Source organism: Thalassophryne amazonica, chromosome 9 (genome assembly GCF_902500255.1).
Source record: "Thalassophryne amazonica chromosome 9, fThaAma1.1, whole genome shotgun sequence".
NCBI classification, from domain to species: Eukaryota; Metazoa; Chordata; class Actinopteri; order Batrachoidiformes; family Batrachoididae; genus Thalassophryne; species Thalassophryne amazonica.
The window spans coordinates 56,530,284-56,543,389 of record NC_047111.1 but is presented as its reverse complement, the minus strand read 5'-3'; the positions used below and the strand labels follow the sequence as shown (position 1 = coordinate 56,543,389).

At 37.2% G+C, this 13,106-nt stretch overlaps 1 protein-coding gene across 1 annotated transcript in view; it reads left to right on the top strand.

Annotated features, from left to right (window-relative positions):
* The window catches only part of LOC117517155 (sodium/hydrogen exchanger 6-like), a 48,239-nt gene that overhangs the window by 20,913 nt on the left and 14,220 nt on the right, over positions 1–13,106 (top strand). The window contains exon 7 of the mRNA XM_034178073.1: positions 3,759–3,900. Coding sequence (XP_034033964.1) covers positions 3,759–3,900 — 142 coding nt within the window. The remainder of the gene's footprint in view (positions 1–3,758; positions 3,901–13,106) is intronic.

Below are 13,106 nucleotides of genomic sequence, written 5' to 3'. Positions count from 1 at the left end.
TACAAATAAATTATTAAAAATCATACATTGTGATTTCCGGATATTTTTTTAGATTATGTCTCTCACAGTGGACATGCACCTAAGATGAAAATTTCAGACCCCTCCATGATTTCTAAGTGGGAGAACTTGCAAAATCGCACGGTGTTCAAATACTTATTTTGCTCAACCTGCTTGCACATGTGTGAATTTTTTTCCCACCCATAGAGCGCATCAGTTGCTAGCATTCAGCCTTAAGGTAAGACTGAAATGTGGTGAGCATCGCTGTAGAACCCATTATTTTCAATGTAATGTAAAACCCATTATTTTCAAAGACGCATCATGCGAATGCCACGTTGCAGTGCGACGTGCCTTTGTGTGAAAAGCTGCTTGTGTGACGTTCCACCGCTTGATGTCAAACTCACCACAGTCAAAGTTCAACTTATTACAACTTTCACCACTGCGTGGTGTGACATAGTTTCACGCTTGCAATAAAAGCAAGACATTAAGCCAAAACACGGAAGATGACAGAGAGCAGAAATGTCTATCAGAGGAGCATCAGAACTGCTAATTTATACACAGCAATTTTCTTAAGAAAATCCTTACAAATGTTTTTTTAACCTCAAGATTAATTACTTTACATTTTGAATTAAAAAAAACATTTCTTACATTAGAAAACTTATAATTAAAATGGTTTTACGTAAAAAAAAAAAATTCTTTAGAAATCTTTGTATATCTGTAAATTAAATCCATTGTTTCAGATGACATGATTTTTTGATTAACATGATAATGAACCTTAGACATTTATTTTTAGACAAATAAAATGGCATGAAATATAATATGTGCATTTTAAGGTCTGGTAGTTTCATTCATTCATATCTGCATTTCAGCCAGGAAAAAAGACACCGTAAACAAATTTAAATATTTATTATAAACACAATGGGAGATGATGCAACAATGACTGCATTGTGTCTGTTAATTAGGATTTCTCAGTGTGACATAAACCTCATGATGAAATAATTTTTTTAATTTAGTCATTTCAACATTTAATTACATCCTCATTGACTGTGATTGTTTTTAATGTTGTAATCGAGAGAATAATTACTAAAATATGAATTTGACTATTCTTGTGATTGTGAATGAGTTGAAATTGTGCACAATAGGGACGGGTCTTCTACCTGTGCAAATGTGTTTATGACTGAACTTTGACTTCATGGACATGTTTAATGATTCATTCATTTAAAGTTAAAATATAAAAGGAAACAGCATTTTCAGATAATAAAATAGTGGCTCTTTAAAGAGCCTTTGTTTTATTTCAAAGAGTGACTACAGGTGAGCTGGACCCTCAGGACATTTAACCAGATGAAGGATTCCTCCACAGCGTTGTCCTCTTGATGGAGTTTTTGGAGACATTTTCCTCACATTTTGAAGAGCAGAGATGTTCTCTTCTGGCCCTTTGGCAGACTGGCCTCCTGTCCAGGGTGTGCCCCACCTCATGCCCTATGACTGCTGGGATAGGCTCCAGCCCTCTGTGACCCTAAATAGGAGTAAGTGGTTGAAGATGAGTGAGTGAGTGAGATGTTCTCTTCTTCCTTCTGGACTTCAGGTTTTGGTGTTCAGCTTCATCACTGAACATTTTGAAGTGCATCTGTATTTACAAGGTTCTCTGCACAGCAAATGTTGAAATGTTCCTGATATGGAACAAGTGACAAAATATATTTCTTAAAATATAAAGAAACATGAAATGGCGCTCATTCTGGTAGGCCATCCACAAGCTGAAATGACCTTTATTGACAGATTATGGACTTTGGTCACGGATGACCATTGTGTCACCATCCAAGAACTTGCTTACGAGGTGGGCATAAACACAGGTTTGGTACATTTCAGTTTGATGGAGGATTTGGACATGCAGAGAATATCATGGACTTTCATGCCAACGGTGCCGACACTGAGCAGAAGCAACTGTGTCTGGAAGTCTCGTCTATTCTGCACCACCTGATTCAGACTTTCCTGGCTAAACACAACACTGCTGTGATTTATCAGGTTCCCTGTTCTTCTGACATGGCTCCCTCTGATTTTTGACTGTTCCACAAGATCATAACATCATTAAAGGGGACTCTATTTAACTTGCAAGAAGACATCTTTTGGCATGCAACGGCCCAGCGGGACACCATTCCAGAAGAGGCCTTCAAGAAATGCTTCCAACAATGACAGAACCATTGGGAGAAGTGTGTGCCATTCCAAGGAGATTACCTCAAAGGGGATTAGGATTTCAGAACCACAGGTGACTAACTGTATTTTTGTGGCCAAAGGGTGGTTAGTTTTTGAATGTACCTCCATATATATTTTTTTTTGTCTTTAGTTAATCCTTTCCTTCCAGTGAAATTTAGTTTGCAATGTCTCATCTTCCCTGGTCCTCTTTACTTGCCTCTGTAGCACTGTCCACATTCAAATTCCTAGCAGCTCCCAGCAAAGTATATAGGACTTTGTTATCAGCATTAGTGCATCTGTGATGGTTGAGGAAGGAAAGCCTGTCTTGCCCCTTGGTCTTGAGGCAGGGGATGCCTGGTATTGGCATTGTTGTCCCTGTCAGTCACCCTTTCCTGGTACTTATGTAAACGATCATTGTATGGCCTCCCAGCCACCTGTGCAGACTAAGTAGGCTCTGGTAGCAAGAGGCTATATTCCATCTGAAATGGCACTGTGTTTGCCAATGAAGATGACTTGGGCAGGAAATTATTTCTGATGGACCTCCCTCTGTCTTAAGGGTGAGGCAAATTTCGTATGACAGGCAGCTTATAGGGATTGTTTGGACATGTGTTCATCTTTCTGTTAGTATAGGACCCTCAGATGGCGTATTTACAGTTGAATTACTGGTTTCTACTTATTAATAGAAACCAGTAGATAGCAGATTCTCTGCACAGCACTTAACCTGCACTTTACTAACTCTGTGGCTGAATGTGTGTTTTGTTTTCTGTACTGTTTTTAAGCAACATGTAGTGCCCAGGACAAATTTCCCCTTGGGGACAATAACGTTTTTTCTTTTCTATTCTGTTCTATTACACTATTGGGTATGAGCCATTTGGACTTGAAAATCCAATTAGAATTAAGTATGGAGATAACTTTTCCAGTTCTTTTTGTTTTTTCCTCCAACGCCTTCTCTGTATGTCACTTTATTATAAGTCACAGACAGCTTTTCCCATTAAGAATACACACTTTTTTTTTTTTATGTTACTGTCCTCTTTGTTTTACATAAGTTAAAGTGGTGACACACACCACCAGTGGCAAGGAAAATGATCTTGAAAGTGCAAAACTAAATCAATCTTGATTCAGCAACAATGCTAAAAATGATGAGAGAAGGAGAGGGAGAGAGTGAGAGAGGGCAGAGACAAAAGACAGATCAGGCTTGATTGATCGTCATGTTTGTAGCAGTAATGATAGTAATTTCATGTTTGAAGGCACGAGTTGCATGAATGTACATGTATACATGAGAGAGTCTGCAACTCTGCATGCACAGTATAAAGAGACAACATGAATGACTACAGAGGACCGCACTAAAGCCATAATTTTGATTTCTGTTGGTCTGTAAGGGTGGTCTGCCATTACAGATTTTTGGCGCCAGTTTCTGTCCCGAATTTCAGAATTGAGGATGTGGGTATCTGATTGCTTTTTTGTGCCAAAAATGTAGAATGCAGTCTATATATTTGTGACATTTGACATTTTATTGAATGTTTTTAATGTCAATTTTTTATTTGTTTGCGTTCACCTTTTCTGCCCTTCAGCTCCATTGTTGCCTATCAGCCAGCAGGGGACAACAGTCACAACTTTGAGGCCATGGCCTTGTTGAAATCTTTTGGTGTCTTTCTGGGTGTCTTCAGTGGATCTTTTGCTCTTGGAGTGGCCACTGGAGTCATGACTGCTCTTATATCCTTTGATACACAGCTTCCCATTACAGAATTGTAGACTTCCAGGTTTTCTGTTTCAGTACTACTTGTCTTCCAAAACAGCCAGTTTAGCCAGTTTGGTTCATATCTTACTCATATACTGTATACAGTGGCTACAGAAAGTGTGCACATCCTTTGGATATAAAATGTGCCAAATTCAAAAAGCAGATCTGCTGTGATGACTTCATAGGAAAAAGGGAGAAGCTGAAAGGACTTACTATCAAAGCCAAAAGGGAGGCCAAGGAGGAGGTTTATGGATGTGGTAAGGGAGGACAACAGGTGGATGGAGATGAAGATGCACAGGACAAGGTGAGATGGAAACAGATGATCTTCTGTGGTGACCCCTAACGGGAGCAGCATTAAGCAGATGATCAAAGTCAAAATAATGTGTTGCCTACACCGATCAGCCATAGCATTGTGACCACCTGCCTTAGAGGTCCCCCTTTTACCATTAAAACAGCTCTGAGCTATTGAGACATGGATACCATAAAACCATTCCATCAGAACCAGCGTTAATTTTTTTCAGCAGTTTGAGCTGCAGTTGCTCTATTGTTGGATCAGTCTACATGGACCAGCCTTCGCTCTCCAGTGAGCTTTGGTCAACCATGACACTGTTGCTGGTTAACTGGTTTTCCTTCCTTGGACCATTTTTGGTTAGTATTGACCACTGCACACTGCAAACATCCCACATGAACTGCAGTTGTGGAGATGTTCCTGCCATCTCATGTAGCCACCACAGATGAAATTACTTAGATCTTTAAGGGGAGTTTTTCCTTCCCACTGTAGCCAAGTGCTTGCTCACAGGGGGTCGTTTTGACCGTTGGGGTTTTACATAATTGTTGTATGGCCTTGCCTTACAATATAAGGCGCCTTGGGGCAACTGTTTGTTGTGATTTGGCGCTATATAAAAAAATTGATTGAATTGATTGATTGATTGATTTATGTGTACCCCTTTTTTCCTACTTCGAACACATCAACTTTTTACCATGTTCCACCTGTCATCTCATGCAGATATGCTTCTTATTGCACTCATGAACTTTCATTATTTGTGCATTATTCACTTCATCTGTCAGTGGTTTTAATGTTATGGCTGACCGGTGTAAGTAATGATAGTTTTGTTTGTTTGTAATTCTTTATTCACAAAAAAAATGCTGTACACTAAAAATGAAACATATTTAAAACAAAAATAAAAATCTTAAAACAGCACCAGGCTGTCACCCTGTACATAAACAAGTAATAATCAAATGACATTCATGTTCATTCAGAAAGCCAACTTCGCAACTGTCTCTCATTTTACAGAGCTCCTTAATTTGCAGTGCAAGTCTTAAGTGCCTATCAAAATTAAGCTGGCAAAAGGCACACATATTATTTATTTCACAGTTAAATTTATACACGAGATATCGCTTATTAGTAGGGCTGCAACAAACGATTTGGATCATCGATGAATCTGATGGGGTTTCAACATGATTAATCGGATTAGCGGGGAATTTTTTAAAAATGTGCCAGGGAAACAATTTTTCTCTCCTTCCATCACTTTATTTAACAAGAGAACATTATTTGAAAACTTAAAATACTTGAAAATCAACAAATTGTCAAATGTCCCTTGGCTGTTGAAATATAAAATAATGAAGAATAAAACGGTTTATAATAAAGAACAGAAAATATTATTTCAAATGACATTCCTTTATCAAAGTGCTGAGTTGCCATAAAACAAACATATAAATGTTATAAAATATATGGTGAAAAAAGAGGTATTTTTGTTGCTGCAAATGAGCAATTAGCATAACCAGTTAACCATAAAACCTAAATCAAAAACTGTAGCCTGACTCATTATATGTGCAACATTCTCTGTATAACTTGTAAACTATGTGGTCATTTCACAATGACACATGTGACTCATGTCTCTCTAAAAATGTATTGTAGCATTATTAGTTATTATTACTATTATTATTGTTGCTATTATTATAATATATAAATAAAATAAATTTAAAAATATTACAATTTGTAATACATTTGACTCTTTTACGACAACAAATGCTGAGCCATTAATTATTATACAGAAAACAAATGCACAAACATGCTGAAATGCCAGCAGCTTAATGCTAACTTTAACATTGAAAACGCCATAGACATGCTAATGCGTTAGCATCAGCGTTAGCATAAAATACATCTATCAACTGTTTCAGAAGACCATAACAGATCAGTTTAACATAAAAAAAGGTAAATATTCCTCACAGACATATGCTCTTTAGGGTTTTAGTGGAGCAAAATTAAGATAAAGCGAAATAAAACAAATGAAACCAACGAAGCAGCAGCTTGAAGCACTCCTTCATTGGTTCAAGATTCAAAGCAAAGCTCGGTTGATTATATGGAAGAAACGAAACATTTGTGGTAAAACAAAGTTATCTAGCAACTAATCGATGACTAAATTAGTTGACAACTATTTTAATAATACATTTTAATCGATTAACTTGATTAGTTGTTTCAGCTCTACTTATTAACACCTACCACAGAATGGGTACCTAACAATCCCATATTGGTAATGGTACTGACAACATTGTTATCACTATTACACAACTTATCAATAAATTGAATGCATCGCTTTGCAAGCAAGAGATCAATGCTCATAGTATTTGCAAGCTAAGGTAAAATGTTACTATAGGTAGTATATGGCACATGCCAGACCTTCCGAATAGCTTTCCTCCATGCACAATAAATGGTTTCTGATTAATTTGAGTACAAAGGAAGAATTTGGCTTCCATAAAATGAAGTACAATACTTGTGAAATAATTCATTTCTAATGAAAGCATTAGCATTTTTAAAATCAGCAAAAATCATGTTACACTGACGATTAAAATCTGCAACACATTTCTCAATAGATAATTTAAAAATAGCCTTGTACAAATCATGGCCCACATAAGTGACTTTATCTTTTCTAGGTACTCTGACATTATTCACAAAAATAACAGGACCTGAAGGTCTAGCCTTTGTACATTTGAAATAATGAGCTCACTCTTTTTTCCATTGAACATAATGTCAAATTCTCTGGCATAGTTTTCACATGCAGTAATCATGTCCTGCAAGGCACTTACACTTGGTGCCAATAGTTTTATATGATCTGCATAGCTAAAAGCACCAGCATAAACACTTCCCATATGACAGCCAACTCCTAAATTTTTCAATTTGCTCAACAAACCATCAACATAAATACAAAATAATACTGTGGACATAATCCCACCTTGTTTGACACCATTTGAGATGGAAAAATAGGGAGAATGTGTATTCTCCCATCTTACTCTCAGTTTTTGACTAAGGTACATATTTAACAGAAATCTGCAAAATAGTGGACACAATCCTTTATCTGTTAACTTCCTAAAAAGATGGCAGTAGTTGATTCGGTCAAACGCCTTGCTTGCGTCCAACATGAGTCCGTGAACATGTGAACCACCATTGATATAATATGACACTGTTTCTACAACCATTGCTGCACACAAGCTAGTTGACAAACCATCTTTATACCCAAATTGTAAGTTACTGGTACATAGCTTACAACTCATTGACTAAGATGATAACATCAAATAATTTGCAAATGACAGTACCCAAGAAAATGGCATGAAAATTATCTGACACAGTTAAGTTAGACCACTTACGCTTAGGGACAGGAACCATAGTGCCATCTGATATACCATCAGGTGTGAAACCATGCTTAATCATAGCAGTATACAAAATAGACAGAACAACAAGTAATTTGTGACTACCATAGATAATATGGTCACTAACAAGATCAGAAGTGCCATCTTTCTTATTACACTTAAGCCTGTTGATGCCATCAACAATGTCTGACACTACTATTGAATGAAAACCATGAACACAAGCACCGTCTGTACTACTCTCAACCCTTATCAACTTATCAATCTCAAACTTAAGCTTATACATCTCATCCTCATCATAAGGAACACTGTTATAAAGTGTATTAAATTTACTGGCAAAAAGATCTGCAATATTATCCCCACCAACTGCATCATCAACCTTGCTAGGATACGTACACTTTCTTTTCCTGAAAGACCCTGCATGTTTATACAGATGTGACACAGACTTGTTGGCTACTGCAACAGCCATCTTATCACACCTGATCTCGGCCTCCTTCTTTACAACCATCTTATTTTATTTTTTTTTTTATTTGGTTTATTTGGCAGGGACCATGTACAAAAGCATTAATCAATAAAACATTAAAAAGATGCATTGTACCAGACTATAGGTCTCAAAGCTAATTTCCATCTGCAGTCCCTGTGACATATAAAACAATGCAGTCTATATACGCATTAATACAGTCTATGTACATACACAATAGCAAAAACATTTAAAACACATTCTATATTAATCAACCATTAAAAAACACTATATCACCTGAGTCTACATAAATATAATTACAAATAAACTACACACCCCGCACCCCCCCATTCCCTCCCCATCAGTTCATTAATGGCGACATGTCTGAGTCGTTATTAAATCAATCAATCAATCAACTTTTTTCTTGTATAGCGCCAAATCACAACAAACAGTTGCCCCAAGGCGCTCCACATTGCAAGGCAAGGCCATACAATAATTATGAAACACAGTCTACGTCTAAAGCAACATAACCAAGGGATGGTCCAGGGTCACCCGATCCAGCCCTAACTATAAGCCTTAGCGAAAAGGAAAGTTTTAAGCCTAATCTTAAAAGTAGAGAGGGTATCTGTCTCCCTGATCTGAATTGGGAGCTGGTTCCACAGGAGAGGAGCCTGAAAGCTGAAGGCTCTGCCTCCCATTCTACTCTTACAAACCCTAGGAACTACAAGTAAGCCCGCAGTCTGAGAGCGAAGCGCTCTAATGGGGTAATATGGTACTATGAGGTCCCTAAGATAAGATGGGACCTGATTATTCAAAACCTTATAAGTAAGAAGAAGAATTTTAAATTCTATTCTAGCATTAACAGGAAGCCAATGAAGGGAGGCCAACACGGGTGAGATATGCTCTCTCCTGCTAGTCCCCGTCAGTACTCTAGCTGCAGCATTCTGAACCAACTGAAGGCTTTTTAGGGAACTTTTAGGACAACCTGATAATAATGAACTACAATAGTCCAGCCTAGAGGAAACAAATGCATGAATTAGTTTTTCAGCATCACTCTGAGACAAGACCTTTCTGATTTTAGAGATATTGCGTAAATGCAAAAAGGCAGTCCTACATATTTGTTTAATATGCGCTTTGAATGACATATCCTGATCAAAAATAACTCCAAGATTTCTCACAGTATTACTAGAGATCAGGGAAATGCCATCCAGAGTAACGATCTGGTTAGACACCATGCTTCTAAGATTTGTGGGGCCAAGTACAATAACTTCAGTTTTATCTGAGTTTAAAAGCAGGAAATTAGAGGTCATCCATGTCTTTATGTCTGTAAGACAATCCTGCAGTTTAGCTAATTGGTGCGTATCCTCTGGCTTCATGGATAGATAAAGCTGGGTATCATCTGCGTAACAATGAAAATTTAAGCAATACCGTCTAATAATACTGCCCAAGGGAAGCATGTATAAAGTGAATAAAATTGGTCCTAGCACAGAACCTTGTGGAACTCCATAATTAACTTTAGTCTGTGAAGAAGATTCCCCATTTACATGAACAAACTGTAATCTATTAGACAAATATGATTCAAACCACCGCAGCGCAATGCCTTTAATACCTATGACATGCTCTAATCTCTGTAATAAAATTTTATGGTCAACAGTATCAAAAGCAGCACTGAGGTCCAACAGAACAAGCACAGAGATAAGTCCACTGTCCAAAGCCATAAGAAGATCATTTGTAACCTTCACTAATGCTGTTTCTGTACTATGATGAATTCTAAAACCTGACTGAAACTCTTCAAATAGACCATTCCTCTGCAGGTGATCAGTTAGCTGTTTTACAACTACCCTCTCAAGAATCTTTGAGAGAAAAGGAAGGTTGGAGATTGGCCTATAATTAGCTAAGATAGCTGGGTCAAGTGATGGCTTTTTAAGTAATGGTTTAATTACTGCCACCTTAAAGGCCTGTGGTACATAACCAACTAACAAAGATAGATTGATCATATTTAAGATTGAAGCATTAAATAATGGTAGGACTTCCTTGAGCAGCCTGGCAGGAATGGGGTCTAATAAGCATGTTGATGGTTTGGATGAAGTAACTAATGAAAATAACTCAGACAGAACAATCGGAGAGAAAGAGTCTAACCAAATACCGGCATCACTGAAAGCAGCCAAAGATAACGATACATCTTTGGGATGGTTATGAGTAATTTTTTCTCTAATAGTCAAAATTTTGTTAGCAAAGAAAGTCATGAAGTCATTACTAGTTAAAGTTAATGGAATACTCAGCTCAATAGAGCTCTGACTCTTTGTCAGCCTGGCTACAGTGCTGAAAAGAAACCTGGGGTTGTTCTTATTTTCTTCAATTAGTGATGAGTAGAAAGATGTCCTAGCTTCACGAAGGGCTTTCTTATAGAGCAACAAACTCTTTTTCCAGGCTAAGTGAAGATCTTCTAAATTAGTGAGACGCCATTTCCTCTCCAACTTACGGGTTATCTGCTTTAAGCTACGAGTTTGTGAGTTATACCACGGAGTCAGACACTTCTGATTTAAAGCTCTCTTTTTCAGAGGAGCTACAGCATCCAAAGTTGTCTTCAATGAGGATGTAAAACTATTGACAAGATACTCTAACTCCCTTACAGAGTTTAGGTAGCTACTCTGCTCTGTGTTGGTATATGACATTAGAGAACATAAAGAAGGAATCATATCCTTAAACCTAGTTACAGCGCTTTCTGAAAGACTTCTAGTGTAATGAAACTTATTCCCCACTGCAGGGTAGTCCATCAGGGTAAATGTAAATGTTATTAAAAAATGATCAGACAAAAGGGAGTTTTCAGGGAATACTGTTAAGTCTTCTATTTCCATACCATAAGTCAGAACAAGATCTAAAATATGATTAAAGTGGTGGGTGGACTCATTTACTTTTTGAGCAAAGCCAGTAGAGTCTAATAATAGATTAAATGCAGTGTTGAGGCTGTCATTTTCAGCATCTGTGTGGATGTTAAAATCGCCCACTATAATTATCTTATCTGAGCTAAGCACTAAGTCAGACAAAAGGTCTGAAAATTCACAGAGAAACTCACAGTAACGACCAGGTGGACGATAGATAATAACAAATAAAACTGGTTTTTGGGACTTCCAATTTGGATGGACAAGACTAAGAGACAAGCTTTCAAATGAATTAAAGCTCTGTCTAGGTTTAAATGTTAAACCTAGAATTAAATGTTTTTTTTAAATCGATGCTAAACTTTGTGTAGTCTTTACATAGTTTTAACTCTATTGGTAACTTATTCCATTCAGTTATAGTTTTAAAGGAAAAAGCTGATTGGCCGAGTGCAGTCTTTTTTTTGGGGATGCCACACTGACCCTGGCATGTGGACCTTGTTGTTCTGGTCATCTGTTCAGAGGTCAATGTAGCAAACATTTTCAGCGGTGAAGGAGCCATATTATTAATAATTTTGAACAACAGACGTAAGTTTGAAAATACAACCATGTTTTCAAAACTCAGCATTTTATGTTTGCCAAGTATTTTGCAATGATGATATAGTCGTGATTTTCTATCACTAATTTTAAGTGCCTGTTTATGGATTGATTCCAGTGGTTTCATTGTTGTCTTATTTGCTTGTGACCAACATGAAATACAAAAAGTTAAGTGAGACATTATCATTGCATTCATGTAGATTTTGGCTCCTTGGATGCTCAGAGAATTTCTTATACCTCTGAAATTTGACAAGTTATATTTCAATGTGTTACAAACCTTTTTTATATGGTTGTTAAGTTAGTTTTGAGTCCAAAATTATGCGTAAATATTTGAACTCAGTGACATTTTTTAGTGTTTCACCCTGCACTTTCACCAGGGGGTAGGTTTTAAGATTTTGTTTTATTGAGAAATACATTGTTGCAGTTTTTTTTTTTTTTTTACATTCAATGTTAGGCAGGAGTCATTAAGCCAGTCAGAAATTTTGTTCATTGCTACTGATAATTTGGCTGCCACTTGTTCAGAGTCCTTCCCATCCGTGTAAATGACAGTGTCATCAGCGTACATCTGTACACCTACACTATCACACATGGATGGGAGGTCATTGATATATAGACTGAACAATAGTGGCCCCAGGACAGAGCCTTGTGGTACTCCCATGGTGCACGCTCCCAGCAACGTACACACTGAGAGCGCCCATGTAGATAAGATTTTATCCAACAAAGGGTATCCGTGGAGAGGTTGTACTTTATTAATTTAGAAAGTAACACCATGTGACTTACTGTGTCAAAAGCCTTACGCAGGTCTAAAAACACAGCGCCAACCACCTTTCCCGAATCAAGGCTTAACTTGATTGACTCCAGAAGGTAACAACAAGCTGTCTCAGTTGAATGATTTTTTTTTTCTGAAGCCGAACTGCAAAGGATGCAGAAGGTCATTTTCTTCAAAATGTACTGTCAACTGTTCAGCAACAATTTTTTCTATAACTTTTGAGAAGACAGGAATTATACTAATTGGTCTATAATTGCTCACAACTTTCTTATCTCCTGATTTATAAATTGGAATTATAATTGCAGTTTTTAATGCAGTGGGGAAAGTGCACTCGTCAAATGAGCCATTAATTATTTTTGTCAAAGGAAATGCAAAAGATTTTGTATTTTTTAAGGAATATGGTATCAAGTCCATGAATATCCTTTGCTTTAGAATTTGATAAAGCTGAAAGAACTTTGTTCACAGTAGTTTCATTTGTAGATTTTAGCTTAAAGGAACTTTCAGTGCAAGTTAAAATTTGGTTGGGGTGTCCGTTTTTAAAATGTTTACTTAATTCTAAGACAGAATTTAAAATGTAATAATTAAAATGTTCAGCAATTACATAATTTTCAGGTTCATCTTCCCCATGGATTTTTAATTTAATTGTTTCATTTGCTAATTTTAGGGGAGGTGATGGTCTAGTGGTTAAGGTGTTGGGCTTGAGTCCAGAAGATCATGGTTTCAGCTCCCCGCCTGACTGGAAAATGACTAAGGGCCCTTGGGCAAGGTCCTTAATCCCCTATTGCTCCCGGTGTGTAGTGAGCGCCTTGTATGGCAGCACCCTGACATCGGGGT